The sequence below is a fragment of the Rhinopithecus roxellana genome, chromosome 20 (genome assembly GCF_007565055.1).
Source record: "Rhinopithecus roxellana isolate Shanxi Qingling chromosome 20, ASM756505v1, whole genome shotgun sequence".
Classification (NCBI taxonomy): Eukaryota; Metazoa; Chordata; class Mammalia; order Primates; family Cercopithecidae; genus Rhinopithecus; species Rhinopithecus roxellana.
In genome coordinates, this window is record NC_044568.1 from 48,634,827 (window position 1) to 48,649,510 (window position 14,684).

At 43.4% G+C, this 14,684-nt stretch overlaps 1 protein-coding gene across 1 annotated transcript; it reads left to right on the forward strand.

The window, feature by feature from the left end:
- The first annotated feature begins 3,241 nt into the window (after positions 1-3,241).
- LOC104658242 (putative 60S ribosomal protein L37a) lies at positions 3,242-3,621 on the forward strand. Its single transcript, XM_010358208.2, has one exon. It carries the CDS (start codon positions 3,277-3,279, stop codon positions 3,553-3,555), a length of 279 nt encoding a protein of 92 aa, XP_010356510.1. The 5' UTR covers positions 3,242-3,276; the 3' UTR covers positions 3,556-3,621.
- The last annotated feature ends 11,063 nt before the right edge of the window (positions 3,622-14,684 follow it).

A 14,684-nucleotide genomic window follows, 5' to 3' on the forward strand; every position in this document is an offset into this window, starting at 1 on the left:
AAGTGACTTGTCTGAGGTTACCAGTCAGAACTCAAATCAACAACTTAAAACTCTAACTTCTTATCTTCACGAGGAAAAGACTTACGCTGCAACACTAAACTTTAAATTGTCTTTTAAGAAGAACTTTCCATCAGCAAAGCTTGTTACACCTGGGACTAGAGAACAGATACACGTTGTCTTCTTTTTTAGTCACTTCACATCTTGTTGGTTCAAATGACCTTCCAGCACATTGTTTACATCCAACTCTTGCACTATGAGTTCACATCACCAAGAATAAGGACTAAATCTGTGTTAAATTTCTTTGCCTTCTCTGTTACCAAGTCCATCCGGTGACCTATATAAACTTTCCAGATTAGCATTAAGTCAGCTCACACGAGACTGTACAGACAGTACTTCATGGTTCAAAAGAAAGTAGAGAATGCCTTTTAATATACAGACTTTATTAGGACTCAATTATAGGATGGCTCCATCTTTTCTGAAGGGAATTTTTAGTGGGGGTAGCTGTCATACCTTATTTAAGCATGCTTGCAGAGGGCTTTTGATTTTGAGTTCAAATGTATAGCAGTCAACCTTTCAGGGAAATTTGGCAGCACATGGCCCCTAGGTAACAGAGTGAATGAACCTCTGGGGTAGAATAATTTAATGTCGTCATGTGGATGCCGAGATTTTTCTACCAAATCCATGTTTTCTTTTTGGCATCAGTCGCATTTAGCTAATTCTGCCTAGCACCGTTTAGTCAACAGGTTTGGCTGTATCATGCTGCCTCCTGGAAACTGTGACTATAACCTTGACATGTAATGGATAAAAGGAAACTGGTGTCCCTGTTTGCTATGGCAGTCGGACATGTTTCTAGTTCGTCTAAAAGCTGCATCAAATTGTTGAAGGACACAGTCTCATTTCATGCCATTTAAAGGTAGAATTTGGTATCCTACCCACTTAGATTCTCTCAGTGAACTTTTAAAAAGAGACAGAATTAAAAGCCTTGGATCAATACTATTAAGATCATATGACTCGACCCATAAATGATTTATATATGTGAAATCAAGACCAATAATACGTCAAGGGTCTTAGTTTATTTGTTCTAACCACTCTATTGAGTGAAACCAAATCAAAAATGATCAATGGTTAAAGAACTAAACTAAAGCCTTCTGTTCCTTTTCTGTCCCTTCTGGAAAACACTAGGACAAGTGACCCTGGTCTTCAGTTTACGAAGATGAAATGTGGCATTGAGATTTCAGGGACTAGTCAGTGGGCCAGTGTTTCCCAGACTTTGGACATTTGAGCATCATCTTTACAATTTTGCCATATCCACATACTACGTGTACTATTATTACTTTAATCTTCATTTAAGTTATCTTCATTTTATTTACTTTAATTTATTTAAAAAGGAGACCTTATGTTCCTATAATACATGGAAAATCAGTTCCACTAATCCTAATTCATTAAAATATAAAAGCAGCTGGGAGCAGTGGCTCAGGCCTGTAATCCCAGCACTTTGGGAGACCAAGGTGGGTGGATTCCTTGATCCCAGAAGTTTGAGACCAGCCTGGGCAACATAGTGAGACCCCGTCTCTATAAAAAAAAAAAAACAAACCCCACAAAATTAGCTGGGTTTGGTGGCATGTACCCCTATAGTCCCAGCTACTCGGGAGGCTGAGGCAGGACTATTATAAATGAAAAGTCAGTTCCACTAACTCTAATTCATTAAAATACAAAAGCAGCCAGGCGCAGTGGCTCAGGCCTATAATCCCAGAACTTTGGGAGGCCAAGGCGGGTGGATAACTTGAGTCCAGTTTGAGACCAGCCTGAGCAACATAGTGAGACCCCGTCTCTACAAACAAACAAACAAAACACACAAAAAAGCAAAATTAGCTGGATGTGGTGGCATGTACCTGTGGTCCCAGCCACTCGGGAGGCTCAGGCAGGAGGATCGCTTGAGCCCAGAAGGTTGAGGCTGCCGTGAGCTATAATCACACCACCGCACTCCAGCCTGGGTGACAGAGATCCTGTCTCTAAATAAATGAATGAAATGAAATAAAATAAAATACAAAAGCATAACTATTGCTATAAGGGAGTATCTTCCCACATTCATCTGGTTTCAAGAGAAGGGGTTTTCACAAAACACTCCTAGACTTTACTTATTCCTTCTCCTTTTCACAGAATTTATCTGGTTGGTGGGTGCAGTCATTGGTCATTTCCTGGTTGAGTGGAGGTAATTTATCATAAATCCTTGTTTGTTTGTTTTGAGACAGGGTCTCACTCTGTTGCCCAAGCTGGAGTACAGTGGCGTGATCTTGGCTCACTGCAACCTCCACCTCCTGGGTTCAAGCGATTCTCCTGCCTCAGCCTCCTGAGTAGCTGGGACCACAGGCGCACACCACCACGCCCAGCTAATTTTTGTATTTTTAATGGAGAAGGGATTTCACCATGTTGGCCAGACTGGCCTTGAACTCCTGACCTCAGGTGATTCACCCACCTCGGCCTCCCAAAGTGCTGGGATTACAGGCATGCACCACTGCACCCGGCCATAAATACTCATTTTTGTCTCTTTCTCCTTCCTCTCCAACCTGACTACAGTCACGCAGTGATCTGGGCAATTGAGTCTGTTCCTAAGAATCACACTTACCCTCAGGTGGGCTGCCCAGTGTTCCAGCTGGGGTACGAGGTGTGATGGGCATTAGTAGGGCCCTTGACTCTAATAAAATCAGATCGCAGTTGAGTCTTTACCACAATGAGAACGTTATTGTAATCTCCCATCTGACTTACGCTTTGTCTTTTTCTCAATTGGATCAGACTTCAGATGAAAAAAATAATAGGGTTGTGCCTTTTTGGTTCTCTCAAAGCCCAACAAACGCTAAAAAGAAATTGTTTAAACCATCAATGCACTACTTAAACACACCAACAATGAGACATTCATCCCACGTTGAGATATACTGAATATGGATAATGATTTGGGAAATAAGAGAAATGTATCCTTTTTTTCTAGCTAGAATAGATCATGCTTTGAGTTTGCCCTGATGGACTCTATTCAAAGAGTTAATTACAATAATTTGTAATAATTGAGGCACACAAAACTGAAAGCAAAACCTAAAGTGATCTAATGGCCAAACGTTTTCTCCAAGAGCAAGGTGGTATTCCAAAAATGTAAAAACCAGTGCAACACTGGGTCTGACCAATGAGACTAGATTCCAGCCACGTACAGCCAGGGTGGCTTCCTTCAGCTTGGGGTAACACAGAGCCCTCTCCTCTCTGGGCTCGGACCTAGTTCGCGGCGACATGGCCAAACGTACCAAGAAAGTCGGGATCGTCGGTAAATACGGAACCCGCTATGGGGCCTCCCTCCGGAAAATGGTGAAGAAAATTGAAATCAGCCAGCACGCCAAGTACACTTGCTCTTTCTGTGGCAAAACCAAGATGAAGAGACGAGCTGTGGGGATCTGGCACTGTGGTTCCTGCATGAAGACAGTGGCCGGTGGTGCCTGGACATACAATACCACTTCCGCTGTCACGGTAAAGTACGCCATCAGAAGACTGAAGGAGTTGAAAGACCAGTAGACGCTCTTCTACTCTTTGAGACATCACTGGCCTATAATAAATGGGTTAATTTATGTAACAAAAAAACAAAACAAAACACAGAGCCCTCTAAGACTCTGCGACTCAAAGTGTGTCCTGCAGACCAGCATCAGCAGTATCACCTGGGCGCTTGTTCAAATGCAGAACACCAGTTCCGACTCCAACCTGCTGGGTCAGAATCTGCATTATAACAAGACTCCCGGGTGACTCGTATGCACATTTTCATATGAGAAACACAGTGCATTTCTAAAAAGCTGCCAAGGGATCCTGGTCTGAGACCCCACTTTGAGTAGCAAGGCTCTAAGAGGTCTGTAAGGCATGGAGTGGACGTCTCTAGACTCTGGATTGGGGGAAATCTTCCCAGGCATTAAACTGGTATACACACCCTCCAGCTTCCCTCCCTGAGTCTGTTTAAGGGCAGCACTACTCCAAAACCTGAACTGGTTCCCCTGATGGCCAGGTACCAGGCCTCTCTGGCAGTGCTAACTGCCTATTTCGTTGTTAAGCAATGAACTACTTCCAGGACTCAGAGAGTCCCCGAGTTAGCTTTCTCTGAGTACTGAAGTCTTCGTTTAGAAAAGGAATACATATCCTCGGAAAATTTTTTTAAAAAAGTTTGCAACAAATAGGGAAGATGTTAACATGTATTAAACTTTTATGGTGGGTGTGTGGATGTCTGTCATATTATTTTCTATATGTTTGAAGTTTTAAAATTAAGAGATAAAAAACTATCAATGAAAAGTAACAGATACTCAACTGAGATAAGAAAAATTGCAAAGAAAAGAATAAAAATCACCTATAATTCCACTACCCAGATATATATTTGAATATTTATCCTTTCAGTCCTTTTTCTTGTTAAAAAGAAAATTTTAAATTTGCACTTTCATTAGAATACTTGAAGCTCCTGCTTTTAATTCCTCTCCTTCATAAAGTCCAATTGAAATGGTCACAGAAATAGAAAAAATGGGTTGGGGGAGACCTTCATCAATACTGGGAGACAGGGAAGCTAGCCATTCAAAAGCTGGGGCTGGAAGAAGGATTTCCACAAAGATCCCTCCAGCAGAGTGATGGGACCAGGACAGGACACAGGACGTGAGACATGGGCAGCATTAGTGCTAGACCACGGAGCTGTCCACCCCGGCAATTCCCCTGGACAGTGCGCCAAGCCAAGCGGAGGCATTTCTGCAGTGAGCTCTTAATGAGGGCACTTAGAGGAGAGGGCAGTGCCCTACTAACTTCTGCTGCCAAAATAAACTCAGAAAGGAAACTGCTTTGCCTAGCAGGAAACTTCTCTTCTGCAATGCTGACTCCCCTAGAAACTCACTTCCTACTCATTATCAGAAGTAACCAAATCCCAATCCAGCAAAAGAAAAATAAAAAAAACAAGCTCTCCTATTTCCCCTTAGTATGAGACAAAAGGATCAAACAAAGACCCATTTAAAAAACAAACAAACAAACAAAAAGGAAAGAACAAGAAGATCTCCCTCTGTAAACGTGTCCAGGAAAGAAAAATTATAAGGGAAAAGGAAAAAAAGTAAGAGAAGATTCAGGAGTTTAAAATGAGATTGTGCTAAAAGGTTCTTCTTAGATGTAAGCCAAGAAAAATGAAAAAACTTTTTATAATTATTCCTACTCCATATTTTCTTGAGACTTGAGAAGATTATACTTGTAAAAAGGGAATGGTTAAGACATATTGTTTTCGGCAAAAGAAGGTGTAGGTTAGGTGAAAAGGACAAGCTTTGGAGTTAGACAAGCTGAGTTCAAATTTGGCTCTGCCATTTTTTAGCTATGTGAGTTTCATCAGGTAAACTTTTCCTATGCCTCAGTTTCCTTAGCTGTTAAAAGGACTGGCATAATAGTCCCTACCTCACAGACTGCTAGGGGATATGAAATGTGACAATATATACCAAGTCATATGTGGCAAAGCAGTCAATAGTGGTACATATTATTTTGCTATAAAAATAAAATTGCTGCCAGGCTCGGTGGCTTATACCTGTAATCTCAGCACTTTGGGAGGCCAAGGTGGGCAGATCATGAGCTCAGGAGTTCGAGACCAGCCTAACCAACATGGCGAAACCCTGTCTCTACTAAAAATACAAAAGAAATTAGCCGGGCGTGGTGGCACATGCCTGTAATCCCAGCTACTCAGGAGGCTGAGGCAGGAGAATCTCTTGAACCTGGGAGGTGGAGGTTGCAGTGAGCCGAGATCGTGCCATTGCACTCCAGCCTGGGCGACAAGAGCAAGACTCTGTATCAAAAAACAAAAACAAAACAAAAACAAAAACAAAACAAAAACAAAAACAAAAATTGCCAAATATTAAAATGCAATGGACAATCTTTGTTTGCTAAAGGGTAAATCTAATCTCTATTCCATCCCCAAATGCCACTGAAATGATACACATTTTAAAACTGTAGAAAATCTGGAAAAGAAGAGAAAGGTACTACCAGTAGACAAGAAGCTCTCAGGAATTCTTGGAAGACGTGAAGTGACACTGTTAAGCTGACAGAAAACCCCATCTGGGCTGAGCGCGCCCTACTCTGCAATAGAATCCATTGCAAGACAGCAGTCGCCCAAGGCTCCTTGGTGGTTCTCCCCTCCCAGGAAGCTGTGCTGTCTGCAGAGGAGGAGAGGAGAGTCGAAGTTGCTGACTCAGGAATTGATAAAGAATGGAATAAGCTCTTTAAAGAATTTTAGAAAGCATTTATTTGGATCCACGATGTATGTTGATTTATTTTTCTTTTTTCTTTTCTTTTTTTTTTTTTTGAGACGGAGTCTCGCTCTGTTGCCCAGGCTGGAGTGCAGTGGCGCGATCTCGGCTCACTGCATGCTCCACCTCCCGGGTTCATGCCATTCTCCTGCCTCAGCCTCCAGAGTAGATGGGACCACAGGCGCCCACCACCACACCCGGCTAATTTTTTGTATTTTTAGTAGAGACGGGGTTTCACCGTGTTAGCCAGGATGGTCTCGATCTCCTGACCTCGTGATCCACCCGCCTTGGCCTCCCAAAGTGCTGGGATTACAGATGTGAGCCACCGCGCCCGGCCTTGATTTATTTTTCAGGAGTAGGAGTGGTTGGCAAGAGTTATACTGTGTGTGTGTGTCTGTAGTGTGTGTGTGTGTGTGTGTGGCTGGCATTTGCAAGTGTGTGTATGGGGGTTATTGCATGCATATCCGTGTGTGGTGTGTGCATGCATGTGCGTGTGTGGTATGTGCATGTATGTGCATGCATATGGCGTGTGCATGCATGATGCATGTGTGTATGTGTGTGTGCATATTGGAGTGTCTATGCATAAATCCATGAGCGGCTAAGCAGGTAGCTTTTGCAGGACTGTATTTGCAAAGTGTTTGGAGTGCATCTGTGGATGTCTGTTCTATCCAGAAGTGTCAGCAGCTGTTTGTGAAAGGGTATCTGCTGCAGGCAGCGTGTGAAAGTAGTGAAGAGCCCAGACCAGAGTGAAATTGCCTAGGTTTAAATCAAGACTCCATCCTTTACTAGTTCTGTGACCTTAGGCAAATAACTCATAATCACTCCGTGCCTCAGTTCCTCGTTTGTAAAATGGGACTAGCTGTATCACCATCCCATAAGGTGATATGAAGACAAAATGAAAACATAGATAAGTCACCTAACTTTTTCCAGGTATGCAGAAAGCACTCAGCAAATAAGAGACATTAATAACATCTGTAGCTGCGTGCATGTGTGTGTATGTGTATACTTGTATACCAGGTCCTCAAGCACAGCCATGCAAGTTCCTGTCTAATGGGAGGTGACTAGATGGGAAATTTGAGGAGTGGTAGAGAAAGAAGCCCTCCCTTTGTCAATTACAAAGGAAGTTGCAATTTGTGGCAAAACATGTAGTCAAAACTCCTAGGAAGCCCTCTTCGTTCTTCCAGGGTCCATACATCTTCCCCAGAGCAAGAGGACTCAGAGAGACATTGTTGCTTGATAATAATTTCCATAATCCTCAGTATCAGCCACTAAGCCAGCAGCCTACTCCACATAAGCAATAATAATTTATAGTTGCAGTTAATGGGCTGTTTTATAGGAACCCACAATTATAATTGGATGTCAAGTGTTGTGAATCTCAACGGATGGAAAGTGACAAGCACTGGGGCCTAGTGTTTAATTTTTTAATGTGATTATTAAATTTCCCATCTCCTTGCTCCTGTATCTTCTCTCACTGTGGCTTCCAGCTGTGGCCCCATTCTCTGTCAATCCTAGCTCTGACTCTTGAAATGTATTTCTGTACACCTGTTTCTGGCCCTATGGGCTTTTTAGTGGGCTTGGGTATACAGCCACCTGCTGGCCTAGATCCTATAGAAATATGGTAGCTACCAACTTTTCTGCTAGGAACTCCCCCACCTCCAAAAAAAAAAAAAAAAATTCTCCAAAACAAAGCATCCCAGCTCGCTTGATTTGCTTAGCTTGCTTTGCACACACTGAACCCCTCAGCACATGGCCTGGTGGCCCCCAACCCCTTCAGAAGGTGACCTTAGGGTCACCTTCAATCCAGTGGCCAGGAGCCCTTAGAAACAGTAGTCTTGGGATTTTGCAGTCAGAATCTGTTCTTAGAGTTCTTCTAGATTCTAGGACATAAGATCAACACAGGATTCGCCAATAGCAAGGGTTAAGGAAGTGGTAGAGTTATTTTTGGGAAGTGGTAAATAGATTAAAGAACCTTGGAAAGCTTGCTTTCTTATTTTCACACCTGGGTGAAGGAGAAAGTGTGGACTTCATTCAATGAAGTTGAAGAAAACTTCCCAGGAGATGAGATAGTAGTTGCTGATTGAGCAAGAGAAGGAGAGAGAAATCAGAGAGAGGCCAGCCAAGGCATTGAGATATGGTGGTGGCTCTGAGCCCACCTGCCTCATCCATCTTAGATTCCAGCCCAGCCAAGATACTGGTGTTCCAAGCCAAGTGCAGAGATTAATGGAGCGCAAAACTTAATCCCAAGCCTAGTGAAAAGCATAGCTATGTAAAGACCTAACATTTCCCTGTGCAATTCAGACAGAAGCCAAAGTCTAATCCAAGTCTAATCCTAGAGCCCTCTCCATAATCCATGTTAAAGCACTCTCGGGCCCAGAACCCAATGGAACAGTAGCTCTGAATTCAGTATTGCCTAAAGTCCATAACCAGGGCCTAAATCCCAAGCCCATTTCAGGATGAGGAACAAAACAAGAAGCCAAAGTACTTGAGTAACTGAAATCCATTGCCCTTTGATGATTACCTGAATCCAGAACCCTCTGACCCAACATTCCTCTACTGAGAAGGAATCGCACCTTGGAAGTCCATGAGTGACTAGTCTCATAGCACCAAAAACACCCTATTTCACATGGACTTCCAGTTCTCTGGGGACAGAGACTATCTTACAATCAATTAGGAAATTCTAAGCCTAGCACAGGGTTGGCATAGTAAATGCCTGCTCAATGACTACATGGAAAACATGGAGTTGATTAAGAAGGTGGTCTTTGGAGTCCATTGGACCTTGGTGAGAATTCCTACCCTGCCACTTTTTTTTTTTTTTTTTTTTGAGATGGAGTTTCACAATTGTTGCCCAGGCTGGAGTGCAATGGCTCAATCTTGGCTCACTGCAACCACCGCCTCCCAGGTACAAGTGATTCTCCTGTCTCAGCCTCCCAAGTAGCTCGGATTACAGGCATGTGCCACCATACCCGGTTTTGTTTGTTTGTTTGTTTGTTTTGCATTTAGCAGAGATGGGGTTTCACCATGTTAGGTTGGGTCACGAACTCCTGACCTCAGGTGATCCACCCGCCTCAGCATCCCAAAGTGCTGGGATTACAGGCATGCACCACTGTGCCCGGCCCCTACTCTGCCACTTTTAAGCTGTATGACCTTGAGTTTGTCCCTTCCCTCCCTCAGCTGTGAAATGGTGTTCATGGGGATAGCTGCAAAGAGAAAACGGAAGAATGACTCTAGACTACCTGGCACAGAATGTTGGTTTTCTTTTTGTTTCTCCAAGGGCAATGTCTCCGAGGATGGTATTGGATAATATCTATTTTTTTTTCCATCCATCACTGAGTGCAGACTCCTCAGAAGGTTTCGGATTCCCAGAGTCCTTGTGACCTGCTAAACGTACTCTTTCATCCTGCTGTCTAATATTCCATTGTGCGCCTTCCCAGGATGGAGTCTCCATAGCCTTCTGTACTTGTCATCTATTACCACAGTAGTGCCATGTCATAAGCAATCACAAAACTCCAGTGGTATACAACAATCAACATTTATTCTTGTTCATGAATGCCTGGGTTGCTGACCGGGGCCACCGTCGGCTGATCTCTTGTATCTGAATCAACGGAGGTCCTCAGCTCCATTCCCTAGGGTTTCTTGTCCTCCAGCAGGCTAGCCTGGGCTAGTTCACATGGCCATGGCAGGGCTCACACAGAGTGAATGGAAGCCCAGAAGAGCCCCGGAGGCCTGGGCTCAGAACTGGCACACTCTCACTTCCATAGCAGTTTCAAGGCCAGCTCAATTTCAAGCCAGCAAGTTTCATAGGCAGCCCAATTTCAAGGGGTAAGGACATAAACTCTGCCTCTTTTTTGATTGTTTATTTGTTTTAGAGAGAGGGTCTAGCAGGCTGGAGTGCAGTGACATCGTCATAGCTCACTGCAGCCTTGAACTCCTGGGTTCAAGGGATCCTCCTGCCTTAGCCTCCTGAGTAGCTGAGACTATGGTGCACACTATTATGTCCAGTTATTTTTTTTTTTTAATTTTTGTAGAGATTGGGTCTTGCTATGTTGTCCAGACTGGTCTCAAATTCCTGACCTCAAGCAATCCTCCCACCTCAGCTTTCCAAAGTACTGGGATTATAGGTGTGACCCACTGTACCTAGCCAAACTCTACTTCTTGATGGGAGAAGTTCAGAGTTCCGTGGCATAGGAAAAGGATTCAGAGAAGGAAACAACTGTGACAAACTTTGGCAAGCAATCTACTGTTTCTTCTTTCTCCTCCTTGAGTTTCTTTGGTTTTGAGAAGGTGAATAAGACGCTGGAAAGAATGACATGCTTGAACTAGAGACAGAAGCATTTGCATTCTAACCCCAGCCCTACCACATGTGTTACTCAACCTTTCTTAACCTCAATTTTCTTGTCTGTAAAGTGGCGTCAAACATAAGAACTGCTGATCTCCTCTCTTATCCCCTTTACTCCTTTGGGACATGTCCAACTCTCTGGTGTTAGTAAGAGCAGGAAGAAAATTTTAAGCAGTAGGTTGTCAAAATCACTGCCTGGTGGTGCCCTGAGAGGCAAGGATTGACTCTAGGCTGTGCATCTCAGATCCCAGGTCAACCATGATCCCAGTGTTCAAAGCTAAGTACAAGGCCACAGAACACCAGGAAGATGGTCTTTCACCATTTCCTGTGAACACATTTAGGATTAGTTAATGGGGATAAGCAAGTTCATTATTTATTTCCATCCCATTTTTTTCCCTAAAGTTTGTGGGAGATGCCAAAGATACATGCCATGCCAATTTATCTCAAGGTAACTTTTATACATAATCCAAATGTTTTCCCTCCTGGCCTCCTTTCCCATCTCCATCCTCCCAAGATGGCATTCACTAGGCATACACAGTTCTTTCTTGACTTCCTGTTTATTTCATTTTCACTTTCTCATTATAATATTATCCTAAAGTGAGGATCCTATTACTGGGGCAACCAGAAATGATGCCTGTGTGGATACTGTCTTTACTGAGACCTCAGTTTTACTGGGTTAAAATCCAGGACTCAGAAACAGAAAGTCAAATATTGCATGTTCTCAGCTAGTGTGTGCACATGAACACAGAGCATGGAATGATAGACATTGGAGGCTCAGAAGAGTGGGAATGTGAGAGGGGCGGAGGGATGATAGACATTGGAGACTCAGAAGAGTGAGAATGTGGGAAGGGCTGAGGGATGATAGACATTGGAGACTCAGAAGAGTAGGAATGTGGGAGGGACTGAGGGATGATAAACATTGGAGACCCAGAAGAGTGAGAATGTGGGAGGGGCTGAGGGATGATAAATTACTTAACTGGTACAAAGTACACTATTCAGGTGATGGTTACACTAGAATCCCAGACTTCACCACTTCACAATATATCCATGTAACAAAACTGCACTTCTCCCTAAATTCATACAAATTTAAAAAATAAGAAAAGCACATTTAAAATCCACTCTTGCTGTCAAAGAACAAAAAAGCATCCCACAATTCTGCCTATCCCTTGTTCCTTATTTTGTCTTCCTACAAATAAGACTAAATCGACCTCTATGGTTTCTCCTGAACATGTTCACATAATTCATTTTACTTTCATTCAGCAGCCACAATACCTTATCTCCTCCTCTAAGCGGACTCCCCTCTGATCAATACTGCCCACTCAAAACCTACCTTGTGGGGTTGGTGTGAGGTTAAATGGATAACGCATTTAAACTCTTCGTATGGTCCTCAGCATACAGTAAGCAACTCAGTAAAGGTTAACTACAGTATTCCCATTAACATTAATACTAATGTTAATATTAGTATGTTATCACCCTCACTGGAGTGTTTTTGTTGTTCTTATTTCAATACCCTTTGTCCTATTTTCAAGACAAAAAACCTCCTCTCACCCCAGTTTCTATAATCCTCCCCTCTCAGTAGATGCCCCTCACCTCTGACCAGGTTAACCAGGCCAAGGGACTGTTACTAACTAATCTGGCAAAAAGGCTTCTGGGGCAAGTCCAGGGAGGAAGAGAGGAGACTTTCATGGCTTGAATGTTTGTCCTCTCCAAAACTCATGTTGAAATTTAATACCCAATGTGGCAGTATTGAGGGGTGGGGCTTTTAAGAGGTGATTGGATCATGAGGGCTCTGTCTCATGAATGGATTGATCCATTCATGGATCAGTGGGTTAACGGATTAATGGATTACCATGAGAAGAGAAATGGTGGCTTTAAGAGGAAGAGACCAGGAGTTCAAGACCAATCTGGGCAACATAGGGAGACCCCATCTCTACTAAAAAAATTTTTAATTAGTGAGGTGTGGGGATGTGTCCCTGTAGTCCCACCTACTCAGGAGTTGGAAGCGAGAGGATTGCTTGAGCCCAGGAGTTTGAGGCTGCAGTGAGCTATGATCAAGCCACTGCACTCCAGCCTGGGTGACAGAGCAAGACCATATCTCTACACAAAGGCATAAGAATGATATAATGGATTTTAGGGACTTGGGAGAAAGGGTGGGAGGGGAGTAAGATAAAAGACAACACATTGGATACAGTGTACACGGCTCAGTTGAAGGTGCACCAAAATCCCAGAAATCACCACTAAGGAACTTATTCATGTAACCAAACACCACCTGTTCCCCAAAAACCTACTGAAATTTTTAAAAAGACCCTGTCTTTTAAGAAGAAGAAGAGAAAAGAAAGAAAGAAAAAGAGAGGAAGAAGGACCCAAACTAGCACACTCAGCCATCTCTCCATGTGATGTCCTGTGCTGCCTGGGGACTCTACAGAGTCCCCACCAGCAAGAAGGCCCTCACTAGATGCAGCACCTTCCACCTTGGACTTCTCAGCCTCCATAACTGTAAGAAATATATTTATTTTCTTTATAAATTACTCAGTTTCAGGTATTATGTTACAAGCAAAAGAAAACAGACTAATACAAGACCTCACGCCACACTTTGTTCTATTGACTCTTGACCCAAGCAGAGGCCAGTGCCATACGGAACAGGTAATGCCAGGGAAGTACTTGTGGGTTTTCCTTCAGAACTAAGTTGAGGAGCCCAGCAGCTGGTAGGAAAGGAATATGACACAAACGCTCTGCTTGAAAAGCTATAAATAGGGAAAGTCAATGGAGTGGAAAAGAAAGCATTTAACAGCTAAGTGTTCTTTGCAACAGCAGGCTCACACCTCATTTTATCAGACATTATTTACACAAAAGAAGGTGTGATCATGCTTATGGCATCATTAGGCCTGGATTACTTCCTTAACCATGAATACAGAGCCAGGGGAAGCAACTCCTGGAGAACTCCTCAAGGACACCCTGGAAAGCAAGTATGAGAGGCCTGGCCACCCCCTTAGTCAACCAGAAACTCTGTCATTGTGCCCCATCTATTGCTTCCTCTCTCATTTAGTTCTCATCCCTCCAATAATAAACACAGAGTGGATGGGAATCTCTGTCTCAAAAGTGTAGGGTGCAAGAATAGTCACATCTCCTTATAAAAAACAAACAAACAAACAAAACAGCCAAATTTCCCATTCTGAGCCTTGTAGCACTAGCAGGAACTTCAGCCTCTGTCTCTTAGAGTGGCCCTCAGCTCAGTGCATCTGTACTGCCAAAGATCCAGGATCTTATCCAGTGCCAAGGCATGGAGTGTGAGATCTATGGTGTCAATTACTCCTGAGAGTTCCATTCATCTGTGTGGTACCTTCAGCTCCAAGTTCTGTATGCTGCTTTCACTCCAGACATGGGACCCAAGGATCTCTGGCAAGCCTGGAGATCCAGGTCCCTGTGGTCTTATGTCCACAGACACATCATGTACCATTTTTCCCTGGGGGCTTTCTGCCTGCCTATTTCTCTGGGAACCCACTGGATTCTCTCTCTTACCCCAGCCCAGAGGACATCTCTTTTTCTTAATCTCAGGGAAGTCTCTCTCTCTCTCCTTTCTGAGTCATCTAAGCCATTCCACCTCCTCCCACAAACCTATCCTCACATGTTTAAGTTTTCAGCAACAAAGACAGAAATCTCGGGGGATACTTCTGCCTTTAGTCCTGACACATTCCTCCCTTAAAGCAATCAACCACCAAGCCAGCCACCTGCCTGTATGGAAGGAAGGAAAAGAGAGAAAATACAAATTAATGTCTCACAACAGTATCCAAGCAGTACCACTTAAGAAATTCCGATTATATATTCTATCTTCCCAGACAGTCTGTCTTTCTAGGAACACACTTAAGGCTATACATTCTGAGTGTTGATGGTCTGTTTTAAAAAAGCCTTGAAGATATTCACTCGCCCACCAGCTCCTTGCTGGGTCAACTTGGAGTGTGTAAGGTGGTTCAGGGAGAAGGCAGATGAATGAGTTTTTGGGAGCTCAGATAGAGTTGGGCAGGATCCTGGTAGACTGACCTTGTCCTGCAGTTTGTGTCTCAAGTCAT